This window comes from Cupressus sempervirens, chromosome 2 (genome assembly GCF_028749045.1).
Source record: "Cupressus sempervirens isolate cs-2001-9-10 chromosome 2, ASM2874904v1, whole genome shotgun sequence".
NCBI classification, from domain to species: domain Eukaryota; kingdom Viridiplantae; phylum Streptophyta; class Pinopsida; order Cupressales; family Cupressaceae; genus Cupressus; species Cupressus sempervirens.
Genome location: NC_143119.1, coordinates 11532991 through 11558802, shown reverse-complemented (window position 1 = coordinate 11558802; position 25812 = coordinate 11532991). Strand labels below are relative to the sequence as shown.

General features: G+C 35.0%; 1 protein-coding gene across 1 annotated transcript; it reads left to right on the top strand.

Moving 5' to 3' along the window:
- Positions 1-352: 352 nt before the first annotated feature.
- On the top strand, positions 353-25812 carry LOC149570833 (putative phospholipid hydroperoxide glutathione peroxidase). Its single transcript, XM_089815640.1, has 4 exons — positions 353-395; positions 25195-25313; positions 25473-25640; positions 25780-25812. The coding sequence occupies exons 1-4, from the start codon at positions 353-355 to the stop codon at positions 25810-25812; spliced, it is 363 nt and encodes a 120-aa protein (XP_089671766.1).

Below are 25812 nucleotides of genomic sequence, written 5' to 3'. Positions count from 1 at the left end.
CAATTTCCTTAGAACAAAATTAACACCCAAAATAGTAAAGGGTAAAGGTTAGGAACTGCCCCCTACCTCAAAACTCAGCAGATGAAGAAAAACTTTCAACACAAAGCTCCAAATTTCTGCTCGACTCCAAGCCCCAATCAGAACAAAATCTCCACAATGCAGAACACTGAAACCAATTTCCAACCACAATAAAACTTCCATCGAGTTCCCTTTTTTCTCTAATACATAAGCAAGAAAATCCTTCCAACAAAAACCCCACATCTTGCTGGAAACGCAGCAAGAACATCCAAGTGTTAGAGGAAGAAGGCCCAAATTCAGGTCATAACCATTGAAATCCTCTTTACAAACAGCAATGGTCGATATTCCGTCAAGGATAGCAAAGCCTCCTTTAAAGAGTAATTAATAAATCTGCAGTTCCCAAAGAGTTGTGCATACGGCTTTCCTTATAGCCTCCGCCATTTTGGCCTCAAGAAACAGTAACTCAAATCATGCGAAACCCTCTAGGGTTTTTAGGGTGAATGGGTTTTTTTTTTTAAAAAAAAATTCAAATAAATATATAATAAATGCATAACACAATTACCTCAAATGTTTATTTCCATTGGTAATAAACATTGCAAACTCCCAAAACCATCACTCCACACTTGAGTTTATGCAAATATATGTGCGAAAATCTCATACCTATATTTATATGAATTCTAGTGTGTGACTTATCAAATTATCCCTGAATATAAATATATCCACAAGTCAAGAACTTAAAGGCATGAAATGAATTTCTCAAAAATAATAAAGATAGCAATATACTTGAGAAATTCCTAATAATACCAGAATGCATTTGTCATATATGTACCAGATATGAATACTTTTCATTAATAAGATAATGACTAACATTTACATAAACATATACACAGTTACATAAAAACACAAAAGAGTTTTACAAACATCCTTTTAACATTATGCTTACAATCTAATATATCTGCAAAAGAATATAAAAATCAAATGTTCCAACACATCAGTTATACCAGATCAACATGAAGATACCAATTCTGATTTTCACAAGTATAGCCATAACTAGAAATCTTACAATTACCATCTTGTAACACGAATTCCATGAAAACATTAATTCTAATCAAAACCTAGTTCAGTTCAGAGATCAAGTGATGTATTTCAAAATCAACACTACAACTAGAAATGATCAGCTGTAAACCTGAAAACAATCCAAATGAAATACAAAAGCAGTATCCAAAATATATGTATCTCATGAAATCAAAACTAACCTATCTGATATAACAAAATAGTACCCAAAATATAAAATCTCACAGCCACAGAACTTGTGTCAAAAACAACATCTGAAGTGAATAAAGAGAAACATGAAGAAGTAGGGTCAGGCACGACAATTTCAAATAAAACATTTAAAATGTTAAAATATCAAAATCTGCGCGTCACATTAAATCATAAATCATCATGATCAAATGAACATTTCACATCACATCACAATCTAATTTCTATCCCACTATGTGTAAAGTTGCATCCATATTTGTTTGATCATCCCATTCACAATATTAGGTTCTTAGTACATATCATAGATGTAAAGCACTATTGTAATGTCAAAGTCTGGTGTAGATTATTTGATCAAAATGTTTGTTTTTTTTAATGTAATAAGGCCTTAGGATTGATTGAGAGATCTTCTTAAGGCCATCCACCCATGTAATTGCTACTTGTTTTTATTACAACTTCTACATTAACATGGGTTGATAGTGTATAGAATACTCTCATGGTTATTAGGAATTAAATGTAATCTCACTCTTGTTATAATAGAGAAGGAAAAATTCCATGCTTAATGGTATAGAGTGCAATACATGCAATGAATGTATATATACATCTTTAAGAATTACATTATCTTAAAGATTTTCACCCTTTTATTATAGGTTCAGCCCTTAATGTTGTGCAATCCACATAGGTTGTTCATAATTAGTTGTAGAGCTTTATTCAATATGTTTCCATTATAAGGTGCAACAAGAGTTGTTATTCATATGATTTAACTATGACAAGAAGAGGTTGTTGATCTCACATCTTTACAAAGATGTCCCATTACTTTAGTTGGGGCAAGGAAACCATCAAGGGTTGTAAATCTAAATTCAAAAACCTCTAGTTAGACTAGTCCACTCTTGATAAATATGAATCTAGTTCTTTCATGTTAGGATAGCTAATAATTAAGTTTTTTTAGGACAAAAATTCTAATTTTTAGGACAACTAAAGTTGTTTTACTATTTCTTTTTTTTTCATCATATTGCATTTAGAGATTTGTAGAAGGACAATATTTAGTCCATAAGATCAAATCCTATTAACTCATCAATTAATCCAACATAAATCTTCACATAACCAAATTCTCTACTGTACAATTCCTTGTTTTTAACCCTTTTAATCAATTTTGGAATGGAAGATGGCATCAGGTAATCATTAAACAGTTGTGTACACCTATCCTTGTAATTTACATGTTGCACTTGCTATTATATATATTATCAACTTATATTTCAACATTATACGAGATAAACCTAGTCTCAAATAATGTCTTCTATTTGAAAAGCAACATGAGTAGTAGTAGATCAACTTACCTATTATGACTAGAAATTAAATATTATAATAGCTAGTGTTTATTTACCACTTACTATCATAGAACACATATGCATTAAATAATAAAGTATTTTGATCCAACAATTCTCTCTCACTTGTTGTTTCCCATTGTTATAGTCCTCAAGTGCAAAAAAGATAATGGTTCACCTCTTATCATATTTAGGATTAGTTCAAATAGAAAATAGAAAATAAACTATGCTTCTACCTATAAAGACATGAAATTCACATGGTGCATAAGTGTTGATTGAACATATTCTAATTTGATTGGATCCTGTGAGAAAGCTCAAGAAAATAGTCCACTTGTAGTTATTAGAAATTAAGCTCTTTGACTTCTTCAATTTGAGAGTCAAGAAGTTTTAGCATCCTTCCAAATTTCCTTATCTAAGACCATGATACCCACAATTTATATAGATAAATGATTTTGAATGAGAACTACACATTGAACTGTGATAGCAATGGTATAATATTTAGAACAAGGTGATAGTATAATCTTTAGAATGAGGTTTAAAGAAAAACTAATCTTTATCAATATTACTATGATCACAAGAGATGATTTTTTACATTTCACAATTTATTAAATATAGGTCAACAAATTTTTCAAAACCATAATTTAGAAAACACAAATCAATATGTCTAAAATGTTCTATGTATTAGATTGGACAAGAATTATTTATTATTAGAATTTTATCTTAAAACCTAAGTTCCAATTCACCTCTATGAACATCACCTAGGTGTAGTATGTGAAATGTTCCATTCATGTTGATCTCAGATTGGTTTTGACTGTTGAGTGTCAACACACTTAAGATATTTACTAAGTTCATGTTGAGCTAGTAATAGATGATGAGTATAATATGTTTAGATGTTGAGTTGCAATGAGTGTCGAGTCACTCATGTGCTAAGTCAATCAAGTGAAAAAAAATAGACAGTGCTGAGAAAAATTTAGATGCCAAGTGAAAATTTGATGCCAAGCAAGTTCAAGTGCTAAGCTAGATAGAATTACAGTAAGTGTCAAGCATCAATATTATCAAGTGCCAAGTAACACAGAATGGACCTAGTTGTTTGTGAAGGCACAAACACCTATATAAACTATTTTTATGTCAAATTATGGATAGATCTCCGAGATAAGAACATAAGATTGAATTTATTTCTTTTTCCTATGTAATCAACATGCAACCAATCAAAAAATTGGAATGGTAAAGAGGAAAAAAGGATGAATCTTAGCCATAGATTCATACCTAACCCTAAGTCACAAAATATTTTTAAGGAAGTTGAAGCCTCATAATTCAAGGTAGATTGAATGTGATGCATGTAAGTGAAGAATAGAAGGAGGAAAAGGGGTGAATTGTTTAAAAGGCATTCAAGGCAACTTAAAAGAGGAAAGAATTGCAAAATCAGTTTGTAGAACAGAGGATTAGTGATACAACATCTTCATATTAGATCATAAAGGATCAAGGTGGATTGAATTGAGATCTAAAAATTAGAAATACAAGATTGTAAGTTATTAGATCAAACATTCTACTATATTTTCTAACAATTGTATCAATAGGATGAAATCCTTTGGACTAGGGTTGACTTAACAATCATTGATAAATCCTTTAATGGGGTGACATTCCAAGTGAATATATAGAAATCCTTTAATTAGGTACACTTCTTATAGGGTGTGAAATCCTTTAACAGGGTGGGACTTAACAGTCTCTTGTAAGCCTTTAATAGGGAAGGCCTTTCATAGGGCAGATTGTGTTTCATGGTCAAACTTTGTAACCTTAACAAGTTACATTTATTGTTGTAGTAGTAAAAATTTGTGATTGTCATCCCCACCCTAGTTTTAGCTTCTCATTTGGAGGGTTTCTAGGAGATCATATCTTATGTCAAGTATTTATGTCGATGCATTTACTTTACAAGTTATCTCATTATGTTAATGAATGTATTGCTTTGAACTTAAAAGTTGTATTGGTTAAAAATTAATACTTCTGATTCACCCCCCCCCCCCCCCCCCCCCACTAGAAGTATATAATTTCCATTTGTAAGTTCAATAATTGGTATCAAAGTTGAGTTCTCATCAGGAGAAGCCTTACATCTTAGAGAGAAGATCTAGAGATGGAGCTCTACAAATTGGGAAAGATTATTGAGAACCAAGGAATTGAGATCCAACTCATTTTGCACTCACTAGAAGAAGCCAAAGAAGAACTGAGAAAATCATTAAAGAGAAGAAAAGAGATTTCCATTGCAAAAAATGACACACAATACAAAGAGATTGACACCACCAAGCTCTTTGCTAATGGAGATACAAATGAATTTGATGCAGCAATAGGAAATCTAATGGAGAAGAATAAAGCTCAAGTAGAAGAGATCAGAAATCTCAAGATTGTGCAAGAATCACAAGCCATGATGCTATGTGAAGTAACTGAACAAAAAAATAGAGCCATTGAGGATAAGGTCATGATAGAAGAAGACAAGAGAAATCTAGACAAAAAAATTGGAAGAAAAGTCAATTGAGCTTGCTAGAATTTCCAACATGCAACTAGACACCCTAAGTTAGATGATGAATGCTCATCATTACTTGAATGTCAAAGACATTGAAATCGAAATATTGAAGTTGTAGAATGAACAACTACAAAGTGATCTAAGAAGAGAGAAAGAGATAGCTAAAAGCTTCAACAAGTCAAATGAAGCCATCAAGTACTTTGAGCAACTACTAAAATCTCCAAGGTCTAGCAATGATAAATTAGGACTAGGCTATACTAGTACTAAAGAAGGAGAATCATCCAAGACTGATGAAGAAAGGAATGACAAAGATAAGAATTCCAAACCCACTTTTCATTTTTATGGTAAGAAAGGACATACTACTAATGTGTGCAGGAGCAAGAATACAAATCATCATGAAAAACCTAAAAACATGAGTCACTGTCACAAGTGCAAAAAGAAAGGTCATCAGACACATGAATGCAAGACAAGAACTATGCATACACTAAGATCTAAAGGTTACTACTACAACTATCAAAAGTATGGACATAGAGACTTCAAATGTAGATCTAAGCCCATGTGGACACCAAACAAGCCAACAAAGACAAGAAGTCATGAACAATTCTATAATTGGGACTATGATACTAGGAAAAGCTGTCACTACTATCAAGAATATGGACACATCCCTAAAAGATTCATAAGAAAATATTTTAGTGGCAACTAAAATAGATGGTTGAGTCAAACCATATGATTTAGCTATTTACAGACTAGTCATATCAGCAAGCATTGGCCAATAAGGTCAAAGGAACCTAATTCTAAGTTCAACAAAGGAAAAGGAAAAGTAGATTTTGAACAAATCAAAGGAGATATGAACAAAACATGGAAGAAAAGAGATACAAGTAGCACATCAAATTGGGGGATCACTTCACCTAATAGGTCAAGTGGTCACAACTCATCAAACTAACAAAGGGAGGTATGTGGGACTGATATTTAAATCATTTATCATACATTAGTTCCTAGATAAGTTAGTGCTAAAAAGGATAAATTAGCATGAATAAAGATGAATGTCGACAAGGAAAAACCAAGGTCAAATCTTCAAGTTTTTACATTAACTACCAAGTGTGAAAAGTTCTCCTTAGATGTCAAGTAAATGCTAGTATGTGTTGAGTTGTCAGCCAAAGCTTATTAGAGTCAAGTAAGTAGTGATTGCAGAGTAAAGGTAATGTTAATAGCAACCAAGTGAGGGTAGAATTCCTATAGATGCTAAGTTATACAAAAATTATATTGTTGAGTTTATAGCTATTTATGAACCATGCATTAAATGTGATGTCTTGAAGGGTATACAACTAATTTTTGCCCATTTTTCATCATTACAAATCTAGAGCAATAGTGATTAGAGTGAAGAAGTGATCTAAAAATCATTTTGAAGAATTTGCAAGGATTATAACAGAGATCAAGCATCATTTTATTGATCTTAGAGGTATTCTTCAAGTATCGAGTTACACAGTTGTAATTTGTTAAAACCCTAGTTTGAAAATATGGCCTATAGTTCAAGAAACATGAAGGATAAAGAGACCTTTGAGGTTTAACTGGTTAGTAACAAGGTTAAACAACCCAACTTCAAGGCCATACTAGAGATTGCCTATAAATAGGATCCTTTAGATGCTTTGTCTATGATTCTTCCCAAGGTCGTAATGGTTCAAGATGTGAGGAAGTGTTATAATTGAAAGGTCAAAGGGATTGGAAATATGGAAATATATCAGGCCTATGCAAAATTTTGTGAAAATGGGGCACTCAAAGAAGAGTTTAAAATTGTGGAGAGAAAGGGTTTAACCTATGCCCTAGAATTTTCCACCATTTTAAAGGTTGAATGGATTAAAATAGTCCTAATAAAAATACATGGTGGATGCTTATGGTTAGAGGGTGGACCTTTCAATATTAAAAAAAAAATAGTGAATAGGGTTACAGATTACCCAACCCTGGATTGGCCCAAGACCCTAAAGAGCAACTTAAAAGAAGTTATTAAGAAAAACACAGGGGCCAAATGGAACAAACATGGAATGACTATTGACACCATAATAGACCCTCTTCTTGACTTTGCCATTAGATTCATTTCCCACAAATTCTATTAGTAAAGAAGATTGAATAGTGTTCCATGCATAGCAGTAGATGTAGGCTACAAGAATGTTAAGAAAGATCACACTTATGATCTGGAAAAACTTTAGATGCAACAAATAATGGCGTACATAGGAGCAATAAGAAAATCTAAAAGTGCTCAATGAAAATTTGGTTCAATGATGTAGGGCCAACTCTACTACCACTAACAAAGGTACGCTCTGATACCATTGATGAAGGGCCAAATCACCCATACCAACTCACAACAATATGGAGATAGAAAGATGAAAAAATGCTTCACAAAGCATGCTTTTATTATACCTAAAATTCATTAGAAGAGATTACATTTGAAGAGCTTACAATGTAAAAACATCTATTTCTCCAACTTCCCTTAGAAGAGCTTCCATTTTTTGAACTTGATTACAAATGATAATAAGCCTTGCTTAAATAGGCACTTCTAACCCAAGACATTACAAACACAACCAATGTGGGATAAAAGTGTAAGGAAACTTGGCAACAAAGAATATAACTGTTTCCACATAACCCATAATAAATCTGAAATAAACACAAAATTAAAATCCACATGCAAGAGAATAGACAACATACCCACAAAATGTGACACAAGATATACCCTGGGAAACCCTCATTGAGGGAAAAACCCAGCCTCCAAAAGCATCCATCACCATGTATTATTCAGCAAAAATACCATTGCCATACAACCATGGAAGCCTTCATGGCCATAGCCACAACCGAGCAAACTATGTGAACAAGCATGAATCCACACATCCCATCCCATGCTTTCAACCTTCACAAATGCTCCCTTGGCTAACCTGTCAAGCCTTGTCCCACTTGACTCTTTCCTTTTATCTTCTCCTTGTCACTCTTACTCTCTATCCAACAACTACCCTTGTGGCTGCTTATATAGTAGCAAGTCCCACAAAACCACCAAGTGGTATTACATAAAACATGTGCTAAAACCATGTGCTACCTAACCCACTGACCCCACATTTAATATTGGGCATTTAATTCTTTTCCCCAATATTAAATAATTACATGAAATATTTTCACAATGTTACAATACAACTCATCAAGAATATTCCATGGGAATATTTACATGTTGCACATCCATCTAGGCACAACATTACATAATAAAATAAAATAATAAAATAACAATATTATGCAATGTGTGCAACACCCATTATCTCAACAATCTCCCACTTGTTGTATACATTGCATAGGGTCAATCCGTAGCCACACAAAATGAACAAGGAAACAATCCCTCCTAGAACATCCACCATCATGGATCAAAATACACCAAGTGCTCCATCCTGGTACCCGCAACAAAATCAAAGTATCCATCATCTCGAACATGAATGATCTCACCTCCTATTATGCCACTCCCACTGGACATACATACAAGCCATCCAAAGAGAAAGGCACCTAACTTGTCGCATTAGAAGATCATAAAATCCTGTACCAACTGAAATTCCAAGCACAAAAAAACCTGATTCAAAGGTAATCACATGTATCCATAGTTGTCAAAATATCCATAGCTGAAATAGTACCCACAGCAAGTGCCAAACCCATCCAACTATCCATACCTCAAAGGTATAACAAGTGAATCTCATATCACTGACATATCCAATCTGTAACCTGCAATCACAAGCCTCAAGAGAAATACATGCCACATATATACCAAGAAGCTCCCACTACAAAAGATAATGTCAAATCTATAACCAATCCACTCAACATCTCAAAGAAGTGAATCCATGTAGTATCAAGGACATCCACAATACATAATCCAATATCCTGCAAAAACAACTCTCATAACAAGTCTCCAATAGTCTCCCAAATTCTCCACAACCAAAAAAGGAAAGAGATAAAGAAATAACCATGTCATCTCTCACATGACAAACATGAGCACAAACCAGTGATCACAATCTCTAACCAATTTCAAATCCAATGTAGGAAAACTGAACATCCAGGAAGATAACCAAGACTGAAGAAACCATGCAAATCATAACCTGTATCATGTCTTTCTACACACACCTCTAGATGTAAACTGTGCAAGTATGATCTCCTCCATAAAACCCCAACAAGAAGCCTCAACAACACTCAAACCATACCATATAACTAATCATGGATGTAAGCCTCTCACAAGAAGATCAAACTCAATAAAACCATTCCTAAATCAAGGAATAACCATTCCTAATCCAAGGAATATCCCCAATAAAACCATCTCCCAAACTCAACTAGCATAACAACATATGCACATGGAGATAACCAATTCTTAACCATCTCTCAAATGAACCCTCCAGAACTAACTTATGTACCATAGCGCAAGATCCATATCCATGAAAGACAACCATAAATATAATGCACTTGAGAAAAACAATGGGCTATACCTCTCAAGTAGCAAAGCGCCGAGTAGACCAAGAGTGGGGAATGAGAATGTTCATCAAGATACCCAAGTCTCCAACCAAGACTCATCTAAGAACAATCTCCTCTCAAGTCCATATCAGGTGACTGCCCCTCGGACTTCCTGCTGAAACCATCAACTGTCCCAACAAATACTTCTCTAATCCAAGAGAAATCAGTGTCACCACCGTCTCTAAGTATCCATGAGCACCTGTAACCAATCAATCCATGCCAACTCCAAATGCAACATAGCAATATCATGAAGTATCTAGCTTATGATTAGTGTACTCAATACCAAGAAACTAAACCAAGATCAATGTCAAAGTTCCAACCATGGTCTCAGGAACATAAACATGACAACATGATCTTACCATCTCAACTAAAATAGATAACATGCTCCACATGAACATACTATAACATGTCACAAATCTAAACATGTATCAAGAGTATACCACGACATAATAATGAAACCATCCTCACACCAAGGATAACATGCCAAATAAAAGCATAAACCACACCTTTGCCAAGAACCTTGTGAGTCCTCAAGATGCAACCATCTCCACACACCATGAAGAAAACCATCTCCACATACTAGGAAGAACCATCTCCACATAACATGAAGATAACCAAGAACTCCATGAGTCCTCAAGATCTAACCATCTTCAAACACCATGAAGATAACAAGTGCACCATGCAAATGTCAAAGATGCTTCTGCAGCAACAGGATCTAAGACAAACCTCAAACATCTGCAAACACTCAATAAATAAATCAATGCCAAAAAACTCCCACTCAACCGTGGTACCAAGTCACCTATGGCATCATAAAATCCATCCTCTCCAAACCAAGAAGATATAAACCAAAACCAGGAACTAATCCTGCATTGTCACCCCATCACTGTCACAAGCTCCCACTAAACCATGTATCCAAGCTATCTATGACATCATGATGAAAAAATCCATCCTCTAACCATGAGAATCAACCAAGGCATCAAACCATCAAAGAACTCAAAGTGCACATCATGAGCTCCTCGAAAGAAATCAAATAACCATGATCCTCAACCAAGAAGATATACCACTATAACCAAATCAGAAAATCCAAGCTAATGAACATCAAGGATGTACCTATATATCCAATCATGTCATGCCAAAATCCATGACACCATGATCACATCTGTGAACCGAGCATCTGGCTCTCAATATGTCCAACTTGTCAACATAGTCAACCACAATCCTCCACCATGACTGTACCTGGTAACAACATCTCATCCCTTCTACATGAAGATAAAATCATGTGACTTAGGGCATAGACAACCCAAATCCAAGCCACCAATCAGAATATGCATCAATAATGAAAGATCAATGGGCAAAGACGACCCATAACCAAGCCATAAATGCAACCTGTAAGTATAGACTGCTTACAATACTGCACAACTTGTAGACCCAACAAGTCATCATGCATATCCAAACCAAACACTGATAACTATATCATCATGAGACCAATCTGAAATATAAACTGAGTATACAATGACATCAAATCTTAAATCTTCCAATGCCATAAAATCACAATGTTACCATAGTCAAAATATACTTATAAACTATTCAGATCAATATATCAACAAACAAATCATGCCAAACCTGCACCAAATCTAAACCAATGCGTAGAGCTCTCCAAGAGCTTTTCGTTGACTACTCGAAGTCCAAAATTTGACTCCGTATGCCCAAGTTATGCCCCAATTCGTGCTCAAAATAAATAACATCTGAATTTAGGGCTCTTAAAACCTAACAAAATTTCAAAATCATAGAACCAAACCTACACCATCTTGTAGTGCTCTGAATTAGCTTTCCAATGCTTGTAAGAACTCTGAAATCCGATATTCTGAGAGAAAGTTATGGCCATTTTACTAAAACTGTCTTTTTACCATTTTTAGTACAATTTTTCATTTTTTAATTTTTTCAGTGACGAAAATTCCGACGGGATTAAATTTGACGGCCATCACAGGCTAAAACTAAAAAACTCTTTCATTTCCTCTTAACATGGCCAAACTAGGGCATATTATATATCAAATTTTATGGAAATGTCAACCTGGATCCAATGGTGATGTCTATTTTTACCCAGGAGGTCATTTCTGCAAGCTACCCCCCAAAACCCTCATTTTAAATTAAACATCCGAAAAAAAAAATTTTGTCCAACAATTTCACATGCCCAAATATTTTAACATCCCATCATGACAGCAAACCCAAAACCCTCAGATCTGCAATAAATCATTCATATATCTTGCCCTTTCTTTTATCCTCTCATGCATTCCCATGGATTCAATCTAGGGTTACAATAATAAAACCATAGCTCTGATACCACTTGTAAGGAAACTTGGCAACAAAGAATATAACCGTTTCCACATAACCCAGAATAAATCTAAAATAAACACAAAATTAAAATCCACATGCAAGAGAATAGACAACATACCCACAAAATGTGACACAAGATATACCTTGGAAAACCCTCATTGAGGAAAAAACCTAGCCTCCAAAAGCATCCATCACCATGTATTATTCAGCAAAAATACCATTGCCATACAACCATGGAAGCCTTCATGGCCATAGCCACAACCGAGCAAACTATGTGAACAAGCATGAATCCACACATCCCATGCCATGCTTTCAACCTTCACAAATGCTCCATTGGCTAACCTGTCAAGCCTTGTCCCACTTGACTCTTGCCTTTTATCTTCTCCTTGTCACTCTTACTCTCTATCCAACAACTACCCTTGTGGCTGCTTATATAGTAGCAAGTCTCACAAAACCACCAAGTGGTATTACATAAAACATGTGCTAAAACCATGTGCTACCTAACCCACTGACCCCACATTTAATATTGGGCATTTAATTCTTTTCCCCAATATTAAATAATTACATAAAATATTTTCACAATGTTACAATACAACTCATCAAGAATATTCCATGGGAATCTTTACATGTTGCACGTCCATCTAGGCACAACATTACATAATAAAATAAAATAATAAAATAACAATATTATGCAATGTGTGCAACACCCATTATCTCAACAAAAAGGTAAATACAACTACGTTTAAATAGATATTAAATTCCCACCCAAATACAACTAAGCACCCAACAAATATTAAATACATGATTTAAGGATCTTTCCACAAACTTCTAAAATGCGACCTACACACCTCGATTAATGGAATGACAACTATTTTTATTATTTTCTATTCATACCACCCATGCACCTTGAAAATAGAAATTCCTCTTTTCTTCATTTTTTCTATTTTTCTATTTTTTATTATTTTCCTTCCATTTTTGTCACTTTCTCTCTCCTCCACAATTTTTTTTTTTTCTAATAATTTAATTTTCCCATGCAAGATGCTCCTGCATCAGACTCCCTTGGTAGATAGAAAGATATAGAACCATCTTCATCTTCACCACAAGCTTCCACCTCAATAGGCACAAGAAAACCAACATACAAATCTTCCACATTTTTTTTTGCTGATGCATGATGCTCCTACATCTGACTCCCATGGTAGGAAAAATTTTGTGAATATGGATTCACAAAATGAAGTAGTCACTATTGACAAATTTTTTTCCTCTTCCTCCAACACATAGCTGGAACAAGTATTCGATGCTGAAATTTCTCCTTTACAATGAACTCTATCCAAGTATAAATCTCATCCTCATCCAATCTTGTTGAATTAATCACACCTGTAATAAATCTAGCAACACCATACCAATCTTCCTTTGCATACCATACATCACGAATAATATCCTCATGCAAACCATCATTAATATCTTTTAAACTCATATCAAAGAAAACATCCCATGATTCATAAGAATTTACCTGTTTGACATCTTCATCTTTTCTTGCCTCTTTTATGTCATCAACAATGCATGTAACTAATTCACTTGCTTGATCTCCAACTAAGGAACTATACTTCTCCTCCATTGCTGCAATCTTCAAATCATCTTGATCTACTTCAAGTTCGTAAGTCTTGTCATCTTTATGTTGTTCCTCTTCTCATTCATCTTCTTCAACTTTAGGTTCGCAAATGATTTCTTCTTCATCCACTTGCTCTTCCACTAGATCATCTTCCTTTTCTGCATCCAAATAATTATCAATGTCTCTTTTCTGGTAATGTTCTCTTCTCTTCTACAACTCAACTTCTAATTAATTCACTTTCTTCTGCAAATCAACTATCAATGCCTCTTGATTTCTTGCCCTAATTTTATCAAGTCGAGGAATCCTTAGAATCCATCCAATCTCAAAATTCATCTTCTTCTTTCTCTTCTCCATAATCAAGTCTTCAGAAGAAAAATCTTGTCCAAAACAAGAACCTCGTGCAAACTGCCGCACAGTCGACGCTTTGTCTACACAATCAAGAACTTCACAAACTTCACCCAACTCAAGGTCCTGGTACAAACTGCCTCACGTTCGGCAATCTGTTCGCACACTCAGGAACTCCTACTCTGATACCATTGATGTAGGGTCAACTCTACTACCACTAACAAAGGTATGCTCTAATACCACTGATAAAGGGCCAAACCACCCGTACCAACTCACAACAATATGGAGATAGAAAGATGACAAAATGCTTCGCAAAGCATGCTTTTATTATACTTGAAATCCATTAGAAGAGATTACATTTGAAGAGCTTACAATGCAAAAACTTCTATTTCTCCAACTTCCTTTAGAAGAGCTTCCATTTCTTGAACTTGATTACAAATGATAATAAGCCTTGCTTAAATAGGCACTTCTAACTCAAGACATTACAAACACAACCAATGTGGGATAAAAGGTAAATACAACTACTTTTAAATAAATATTAAATTCCCACCCAAATACAACTAAGAACCCAACAAATATTAAATACATGATTTAAGGATCTTTCCACAAACTTCTAAAATGCGACATACACACCTCGATTAATGGAATGACAAATATTTTTATTATTTTCTATTTATGCCACCCATGCACCTTGAAAATAGAAATTCCTCTTTTCTCCATTTTTTCTATTTTTCTATTTTTTATTATTTTCCTTCCATTTTCGTCACTTTCTCTCTCCTCCACAATTTTTTTTTTTTTTTTTCTAATAATTTAATTTTCCCATGCAAGATGCTCCTACATCAGAGCATCATGCATCATTCAATATTGGTATGTATATTCTTCTATGTCCAAAATGAATTCCCATCTTTTGGCAAGTTAGGATGGAATACCAATAGGTCACTTGCTATGAAAATCAATGAATACATTGAACAAATGTGAGACAATTTTGAGTCAGTAATGACTAGTTACTTTGAGGACTTCAAGAAGTCCATGAAATAGAGCTTGAGAATTCTTGTTTCATTAGTAGAGAAACATTACAATGACATCTATTTCCTAATAGACATTGACTACACCTACATTCAGGTTGTAGTGCTTAGAGTTAGATAGTTGAGACCTCTAGGATATGAGATCAACATTGATGAAGCATTAGCTACTATTACTGCAGTACTTGTAGAAGAAATTGATAAGACAACCAAAATTTTTGGTAACAATGATGTTGTAAAGTCTAAAGTTGAAATGGAGTTGAAAATTGCTTCAACTTTGAAAAAGAAAGAGGAAATGGTTAGGAAGTTAAAAGCTAAATTAAGAGAAGGTGCTAGAGACAATGATGAAGATTAAGAAGAAGAAGATGAAGAGGAAGAAGAAGTACAAGGAAAAGAACCTCTTTCCTTAACCCAAGGCATGGGTGAAGATCAAGAAGAAGAAGGTGCCAAGGAAGAACAAGATGAGGAAGCACTAGTGAAACCTAAACCTAAGAAGAGGAAGGCTAAGACACAACCTGCAACACAACCAAAGGGAAAGAAAGTAGCAAAAAAAAGCACAACAAAACCTACTACTCCATCAACAAGAGCTAGTATAAGGGCCACCACTCAAAAAGCCAAAGAGCAGGCAAAGGAGAAGAAAAAGGCTACTGAACAAAAAGGTCCTATGCAAAAGAAACTATGAAGAAAATATTTTTCATAGCCAAAGACTAATGATGAGAGGACTAAGTCAGAGGACACAAGCCAGTTTAGAGTGGTAAGTCATGCTTCCAAATTTGATCTTGAAAACATTTGTGATAATGTTAGGGATAATGCAGAATTAATAGGACTAAAAAATATTGAATTTAGCAAAATTGGTAGAGAAGAAAAGAATATGTTAGAAGAATCAATGTATACCATGAGCCAAAATTCAAGAACACTCCTCTTGAATTGGATAACACAATGCCTAATGAATTGTACACTATTGTTGAGAATAAATGACATCATTGCCTAAATGTTGAAAAAAAAAAAAGAAAAATAACATTAGCTCAAGTGATGTCAGAGCTAACAAAGGGGCAAATTACAAAATAAAATAAGAAACATGGAAGCAAATTTGCACCCAAATATAGAGCATTGAGCATCTTGCAAAATAATATTGAGGATTTTGTCAAGAAGTCCACTCAAATGTTTAAGTTAATCTATGGTTTGACAACTGTGAAAGAAGGAGAAGAAAATCCCTTTGTGGGAATAAATAATGGAGAAGAAAAGGATGATGACAAGGAAGAAGAAACTGAGAAAGAAAAGGAAGATATCACAATGGGGGAGGCACAACAGAAAAATGATGAAATAGAAACAACTGATGACCAACAAATAGAAGAATGTGTACAAGACACACAACTGCCAACATTAAGCCCTCTACATCACACAAACACACCTATAGACACAATAATAGTGAAAGATGTTCTTGATAGTTCTTTTTAGAAAATCAATTCACTATCTGCAAAGGATCTAAAGAAGATCCTTGACCAATCCACACTACAATCTAAATTGTGTGATAATACAGTATTGGTTAGTGTAGATGAGCTATAGAAAGTAGTAACTGACATAACTAGGGATAAGGTGAACGCACAAGAACCACCTTCTACCATCCTTATAGCTACTAGTTCTCAACCATTAATTCAAGTAGATACATCAACAAAGGTTGGCACTACAATTAAATTTGTCATCATTGAACAATAGACACAGAATGTCGAGGTAAAAGAATGTACAAATGGTCAAGTAGGACAGATAGAGGTATCTGTGCTTGACAAACAAACTCAAAGAGCAAGACAAATAATTGTGATTAATCAAGGAAAATTAGATAAAGATAAAGACATCACAAAGGAGAAGGAGAAAGAAGCTAGATAAACATTGGTAAATTTACCAATAACTAGCACTCCTACTAGAGTCCTTCAAAAGCCGAACACTGATGCAATGCCACTTTAGATTTTAGGACCAGGCTCAAGCTCGTCCAAGGTTGGAAGGGTACTTCACTACAACTTTGGATGAATAAATAATGACACCAAAATATATCTATGCAACCATGACCTTAGAACAGATCAATACAATGCAAGAGGCATTAGAGATAAAGAAGAAACAAGAAATACTTAGGAAAGAGTATAAGCAAAGGAAAACACTCCATGAGATCAAAGACATATTTTTAGATGCCTTCAACTTGCAAAACCATGATGAATCCAAGCCTATACTAGAGCAATTGTCAAAAATTGTGGAATAGGTGACAAATGAAGACTAGGATAATAATGCAAAACTCATGGAGTGGTCTGAAAAGAAGCTTCAAGGTAAAGTTAATAAGAAGATATCAAGTGAGACAACACTATGATAAGTGGAACTGGCTACCAAAATTGAAAAAGTGAAGAAGGTACTTGAGAATATATTCTTATTGTACACAAAATTGTGTGATCCCACACTCTTCACACAAGAAATGAGCTAGAGGATTCCAAGTCTAGAAACAAATTTGAAAAAATTTGGTATGCAACTACCACAAAGTCCAACTTAGAGTGAGAAGCATTTCCATACATTGCTTCACACACAAAAGGAAGTAGCTATGTTAACAACAAAAGAGGCTAACACAAGAGAAAAGTTGGTAAATATTCAAGCTTCGCTGACCCCTCACATGGAAATACTCCAAAAGGAACCTACTATGTTGAAATGGTGCTAAATAAATATTCCAACCTTTCAACTTTGGAAAAACTAGTTCACCTTGTAGTAGAGATAGCCATTCAAATCAAATCCTTAGATGTTGCAATAAGCAATTGGGATGCTACTATAAATATTGTAATGGAAGTCAACAAGAATTTTCTAGAAAAGTATACAATTAGTGTATAGATGCTTTGACATAAGTGTCAAAAAGGGGGAGATAAAAGTTAGGGAAAGTTAATAAAGAATAAAGGGGGAGACAAAGACAAAAAGAGGGAGATAACCCATAAAGGGGAGAGAAAACAAAGGGGGAGTAAAAAATAGAAAAGTAGAAATAGAGCACACATCAGATAAAGAGTATTAGAATTTTTTAAGAAAAAGTGTATTAGCAAGAGACAAATCTACTCAGAGCAGAGAAGAAATTTTGGATACAAAGTAGGCACATCAACTCAGGGGGAATTGAAAATTTTTGAGGTATATAAGATTTTTACAAAATTTAGAACAATTTAGAAGTTTTCTATATGTGCCAAGGTGTAAATATATTATAATTGAAGAAGACTAGATTTGTTATGTTTAGTTAAGTTTTTATGACACTCATGTCAAAGGGGGAGATTGTTGATCTCAGATTGGTTTTGACAATTGAGTGTTAACACAATTAAGATATTTACTAAGTTCATGTCAAGTATAATATGTATAGATACTGAGTTGCAATGAGTGTTGAGTCACTAGTGTGCCGAGTCAATCAAGTGCTGAGAAAATAGACAGTGCTGAGAAAAATTCAAATGTTGAGTGAATAGTTGATGCTGAGAAAGTTCAAGTGCCAAACTAGATAGAATTATAGTAAGTGTCAAGCATAAGTAATATCAAGTGTCAAGTAACATAGTGTCATGTCCCCTTTTCAAATAATAATAAAATAATAATCTTTGCTAAGACAGGCAGGCCCAAGAAAGTGAAGTTTCGAAAAAAGGGAGTTAATCTTTGGAAACCGTTGGACTAATAAATGATAATTATTATTAAAATATGTTTCATTAACCTCTTTTGGACGTGAGTTACAGTTATTCCCTTTTTAAAGAGGTTTGGAGGCATTTTGGGGGGGATTCCAGACTTGATTTTCACTCATTCTTTGTTATTCTTCAGAGGCTGCCAAACCTGTGGAGAAGGAGACCCAAGAACGGGAGTTTGCAGGTTTCCAGGGAGACCCAAGAATGGGAGTTGCAGGTTTCCAGGAAGGCTAAGGACAGGAGTTTGAAGCCATTCCATGTGCATGCTCATACAGAGTTTGCCTTTGTGCTGAACAGTGCAGATTTGTGAGTTTTCGGGTGTGTTTTTGTATGAGTTTGGTGTTTACAGTTGAGTATTTCATATCAGTTTGGGTTGCTGCTGTATATCAGACTTTTAAATATTAAAATAGAGCTGAATATATATATTGGGACGTTATTAAACTTTTGAGATAGATTATTAGTGTTTTTGTGGTGTTTCCGGACATATTTTGTGCTATTTCGGGAGCCCAATGAGCATAGTTTTGGTCCTACATTTTCGAGCTGTTGTGTAAAGGCTATACAGATCCAGAAATCTCAATTTGTAGGCTGTTATTCTGCTAAATTTTTTTTAAAAATTTCCATTTTCAGATTTATTAATAATTTGTGAAGTTGTGAAGCTTTTAGCACTATTTTCAGCATACCCGATTTGGGGTTTCTTGAGGAATTTGGTGGATCTTTGTGATAGCAGTTGTTTGATTTTGAAAATCTGATTAGAGGTGTGAAATACCATATCAAATCAGAAAAGGGGACATTTCAGTGGTATCAGAGCCATGATCTTGCCAGCCTGAGGGTTTGTAGAAGTTTGCAGGTCAGTTTTGACAACTACCCAGATCTTGCATTTCAGTTTTGAGAACTACCCAAATCTTGCATGTCATAATTTATGATTGCATGTTGCTTCTAATCAGCTGCATGTCAAAATTTATGGTTGCATGCTACTTCTAATCATTTTCATGTTAGTTCTTGGTGAATTTGGTGGTTGTAGAAGTTTGCATGTCAGTTTTGACAACTACCCAGATCTTGCATGTCAGTTTTGACAACTACCCAGATCTTGCATGTCATAATTTGGTGGCTGCATGTTGCTTCTAATCAGTTGAATGTCCAAATCTATGGTTGCATGCTACTTCTAATCATTTGCATGTTAGTTCTTGGTGTTTGAAGAAGTTATATCCTATTGGGGTTACACTCTATTTTATCCAGAATGGACAGGTATAGTACAGAGTCTCAGAGGGAACGATCTTGGACAATTGATAGCCAGAGTCAAAATAGTAGAAAGGATGGTTATTTAGACATTCGAGATAAACTTATGAAAATAAGCCATGACATGTCTAAACAGTTGGTTGAGCACCACCGTATAAATGACATGTTATCTGACCCAGCTAAGGTGGATAAGTTGACTGGATTTCTATTTGGCAGATTTTCTCACAGGACAGATGACACAATTTCCAAGAACTTGCATGAGAAGTTTGAGAAACTAGCTGATAGCCAGGTAGAGGTCTCAGATTCTACTCTGCCACAAGAGGTGGTGGGAAAGGATATTACACAGATTGATAGTAACGGTCAACTTGATACTCAAATTGAGACAATTGTTTACAGGTTGTCAAAGGGTGATGCCACAGGTATTCAGGATGGTATAGTTACAATAGGCAGTGACTACAGTGTAGTGGGTTCAGATGATGATTATGAGGATGTTGTTGTGCAGGATGGTGAGATACCTGGTAGAGATGAGCAAACATTGAGCATTCATGACTTTGCTGAGAAAGAGTACCAGGCACAGTTAGATGCTTCATCACATGAGGTTGAGGCTGGTAGTACTTCACATGATTTGTCCAACCAGCTGAAGGTGAACACAGATAGTATTGTGACTTCATTATCTCATCATGACAGGTATGTGGAGTTAGTTGGTATTGGTCATATTACTCAGGTGAGGAGTTTGCTTGAGTTACCAGTTGATTCTAGTTTACGGATATGGACTCGAGATTGTTATATTGGCATTTGGGATTCAGTTGACTGGAGATCTTTAACACTTTTTGGTAGCAGTGTTTGTTTGGGTGCTATCATGGATTTGATTAGCAGATTACACGGTGTTGTCTTTTCTTGTGCCAGTATCTTGTCTGATGTTGGTATTAGTTTTTATACACCGGTGTTGGGCTTTGTTCATATATCCAGTCGACCATACTTGCTGGAATGTGTTGATGATCTTTCATATTTGGCAGTGTGTACAGATGAGTCCCAGGATCATATTGGCATTGATGACATCCAGGAGGATGTAGTGGGAAATTTTGAAGACTTAGTTTCTTTGGGTACAAAGGAGTTGGACAGCAGTGCTACAGTTTTTGATACTCTCTATGTTGATATGAGCTTTAGAGTTGATTCACGGGACATGGATGGTAATACTCTAGAGACTAGTAACTTTGAGGATACTCCTTTAGACAGTGCATCAAAGGAGGTTTGTAGGAGACAGTCAAGCCAATGCCATCATGTGTCTAATCAGTTGAGAGTTAGTGACCGAGACATTGCTATCACTTGCCAACATTTTGATGCTGCTCGTCAGTTATTAGCAGTTTATGGATGGGGTTCTCCTACTAGTGATGAGCAGGAAGGAAGTTATCTTTCCTTGATAGAGATCCACTCTTTATGGGAGGCTATTCAGATTTTGAGATAGAATTATATGCAGTTGGTAGCTGACAGAGATTATCTTATGGAGTGGGGTAGTACAGCATATGATGCATTGTTGGCCAAGGAAGATGAGGTGAGTGAGCTTACTGAGCAGCTTGAGGTGATTTCTGAGATTCTTGAGAGTACACAGTTGGCTTTCAAGGAGTCACAATTTCATTTGGCTAAGGTGACCATGGAGTTAGAGCGACTACAGTATTTATCTGATTCTATACAGTCACAAGCTATGGTGTTTGGTGATTCGAGGATGTCCATGGCTGAGATTGTCAGAGAGAGTGGAGATGGGGATGCATCCATCCTTGATACTAACATTGGCATATCAGGTTCATTCCCACTAGAGTCAAGTTTAGTTGAGTTGGGTATTGTAGCAAATTATTGTATGCCTGACAGGGTGGTGGCCTCTAGTACTAAAGGCACAGAGACTAGAGATGTATCAAAGGTCATGTGTGATGTTGGTGAGTCGACAGTTGGCATGGTTCCTGCTAGTAATACTACTCCTTTGGTGATATCTTTGGAGGTAGTAGTCAGTTCCAACATGGTTGATGATCAATTGCAGTTAGTTTCATCTAGATTACAGTCTGAGCCACTGACTGAGATTGGCGCATTCTATCGGCATTACACTGTGAGGTACGCTCATCAATTTACCTTTGATGCCCATGTTGATGATATTATGATATAGAGATGTACTTTGGTTCCTAGTGCTTATCATCAGTTATGGAATAGTTTGATGCCTCGAGATGAGAGTTGTGATGGGCACGACATGGCGACAGGTTCTGTAGTTGATAGCTTGATAATACATGACTTAGAGCAGGAGTTTTGGAGTGATGCTTCAGCAAGAGTTGTTATTGATTCTACTCCTTTGGCTATGACATCTCCTGACTTAGCTAGTGATCAGTCACAGTGGGTTGTATCACTTGTTCATGGTGAGCTATTGATTGAGGTTGGTTTTTTTAATCAACATTATATTGCAGGGTATGTACATCAGTTAACAATTGATCCTTATGCTGAGGAGTTGATGGCAGGAAAATTTGGTTTGGGTTCCATTTCTTGTTGTTTATCTTGTGATGGCTTTTCACCATCAGGGGTGCATGGGAGTTATGGTTATGAGACAGTGGCCAATGATCTACAGAGTTGTGTTGACTGCAGGAGTTGTACAGTGTGTGGATTCTCCATACTTGGTATAGTTTCATTTGAGAGCATTCACCATTGTTGCAGAGTTGGATTGTACATTCCATATAGGCCAGTGGAATGCATTGATGGTATTTACTATGTTGGTAGTCCACTTTACTTGGGTTTTGATATTCTAAGAGTTTGTGTCTCATGGGTTTTTTACTGTGGTAATGGTGATTTTGGAGTTTGGTTGAGCTATAATTGCCAGTTTGATTATGGATTCCTCTTGGTCATATTGCAGAGGATCTTGCAGGAGTCTGTGTTAATTGGTAGTAGTATAGTTCATGACTACATTTGGGATCCAGGAGGATTGATTGGTTTATTGTTCAGTCATTGCTTGAGGACAAGCAATGTTTGGGAGGGGAGGACTTGTCATGTCCCCTTTTCAAATAATAATAAAATAATAATCTTTGCTAAGACAGGCAGGCCCAAGAAAGTGAAGTTTCGGAAAAAGGGAGTTAATCTTTGGAAACCGTTGGACTAATAAATGATAATTATTACTAAAATATGTTTCATTAACCTCTCTTGGACGTGAGTTACAGTTATTCCCTTTTTAAAGAGGTTTGGAGGCATTTTGGGGGGGATTCCAGACTTGATTTTCACTCATTCTTTGTTATTCTTCAGAGGCTGCCAAACCTGTGGAGAAGGAGACCCAAGAACGGGAGTTTGCAGGTTTCCAGGGAGACCCAAGAACGGGAGTTGCAGGTTTCCAGGAAGGCTAAGGACAGGAGTTTGCAGCCATTCCATGTGCATGCTCATACAGAGTTTGCCTTTGTGCTGAACAGTGCAGATTTGTGAGTTTTCGGGTGTGTTTTTGTATGAGTTTGGTGTTTACAGTTGAGTATTTCATATCAGTTTGGGTTGCTGCTGTATATCAGACTTTTAAATATTAAAATAGAGCTGAATATATATATTGGGACGTGATTAAACTTCTGAGATAGATTATTAGTGTTTTTGTGGTGTTTCCGGACATATTTTGTGCTATTTCGGGAGCCCAATGAGCATAGTTTTGGTCCTACATTTTCGAGCTGTTGTGTAAAGGCTATACAGATCCAGAAATGTCAATTTGTAGGCTGTTATGCTGCTAAAAGTTTTTTAAAAATTTCCATTTTCAGATTTATTAATAATTTGTGAAGTTGTGAAGCTTTTAGCACTATTTTCAGCATACCCGATTTGGGGTTTCTTGAGGAATTTGGTGGATCTTTGTGATAGCAGTTGTTTGATTTTGAAAATCTGATTAGAGGTGTGAAATACCATATCAAATCAGAAAAGGGGACATTTCACATAGAATGGACCTAGTTGTTTGTGAAGGCATAAACAACTATGTAAACCATTTTTATGCTGACTTATGTATAAATATCAAAGATAAAAAGATAAGATCAAATCTATTTGGTTTTCCTATGTAATCAACATGCAACCAATCAGAAAATTAGAATGGTAAAGAGGCAAAAAGGATGAATCTCAGCCATAGATTCATACCTAACCCTGAGTCACAACATCTTTATAAGGAAGTCAAAGCCCCATAATTCAAGGTAGATTGAATATGATGTATGCAAGTGAAGAATAGAAGGAGAAAAAGGGATGAATTGTTTGAAAGGCATTCAAGGAAACTTAAAAGAGGAAAGAATTACATAATCAATTTGCAGAATAGAGGATCAATGATATAGCATCATCATATTAGATTAGAAAGCATCGATTAGCAATACAAGACTATAAGTTATCAGATCAAACATTCTATTGTACTTTCTAACAATTCTATTAGCAGGATGAAATTCTTTGGACTATGTTTGACTTAACAGTCATTGATAAATCCTTTAATAGGGTGACATTCCAAGTAAATGTTCAAAAATCCTTTAATCAAGTACACTTCTTGTAGGGTGTGAAATCCTTTAATAGGATGGGACTTAATAGTCTCCTGTAAGCCTTTAATAGGGTAGGCCTTTCACAGGGAAGATCATGTTTCATGGTCAAAGTTTGTAACCTTAACAAGTTACATTTATTGCTGTAGTAGTCAAAAGTTGTGGGTGTCATCACCACAACAGTTTTGCCTTCTCATTTGGAGGGTTTCTAGGAGATCATATCTGGTGTCAAGCATTTATATGGATGTACTTACTTTATATGTTATCTTATTATGTTAATGCATGTATTATTTTAAAGTTAAAAGTTTTATTGTTTAAAAATTTATACTTTTGATTCACATGCCCCCCTCCTTCCCACCCCCCACCCCCCCCCTAGAAGTATATGATTCCCATTTGTAATTCTAACAATTCATTCTCATAAGAGATGAGTTTATGAAAAATGAATCAATGCATTTTAATAAAAAATTACAAGTTAAATTCTAATAGCAATAGAAAAATCTTTAGGATGAAGTTTTGAATTATTTTCCCTTTTGCCTTAGCATCACAATCATAGCTTAACAAATATTATTTCTAAATCACTTCTCAAAAAACATAGGTTAATGAGTTTAAATCTTTTTAATAGTATTATTATCAATGACAACAAAATGGTAATTTTGATAATAATATGCTAATCTCTAAAAATGTTTTAGTCACTATTGTTAGGTAGGACACAACTTATTTTTTATCAGATTCTATTCTAGAAACCAAATTTAACAAATGGTTCTTAGCTTGTTTTAATAATCTATAATATGAGTCAAGAAATTAATAAATATAAATAAGGATAACTATAGGAGTAGAAATCCTAGCCTTCCCTTGCAACCAATTTGGTGGACAAGAACAAGGTGATAATGTGGAGATTGTAGAGGTGGCATGCACTCACTTTATTGTAGAGTTTCCCATTTTTGGCAAGGTTACAATATTAGCTATATTTTGATTGCTTATTAGATATATTTACTAGATATTTTAGGGGCAATGTTATTGTTAAAAAAAAAAATCAAATTTTGTTTAACTAGTAAATAAAGTTATTACGTTTTATTTTTTGTGTTTGTATTGCACTTTGATGATGTAGTTTGATGTCAATGGTAATAATGCAACTCCTATTTGCAAGTTCTTGAAATCAATCAAAGGTGGATTTTTTGATGATAGCATAAAATGGAACTTCACTAAGTTTTTTGTTGATAAAAATGGAAATGTAGTTAATAAATATGCACCCACAACATCTGTGTTGAAGATTGAGGTACTTGAAAAAATATTTTATTATTTTCTTAATTTGTTCTATGAAAATTATACTTACAATCTTTTCAAAATTGGTTTTATATGTTTGATGACACATCTTATAGGAATAATGGCTAATATATGTAACCTAATGTTTGTAGGAAGATATCAAGAAACTATTGGGTGTTGCCTAA

Bases quoted from the DNA above. Each gene is read 5' to 3' on its own strand.
- LOC149570833 (XM_089815640.1), top strand. From the start codon at position 353: ATGGTCGATATTCCGTCAAGGATAGCAAAGCCTCCTTTAAAGA. The intron at 396-25,194 runs GTAATTAATAAA...GGATAACTATAG, and splicing joins AGCAAAGCCTCCTTTAAAGA to GAGTAGAAATCCTAGCCTTC. The intron at 25,641-25,779 runs GTACTTGAAAAA...TAATGTTTGTAG, and splicing joins CATCTGTGTTGAAGATTGAG to GAAGATATCAAGAAACTATT.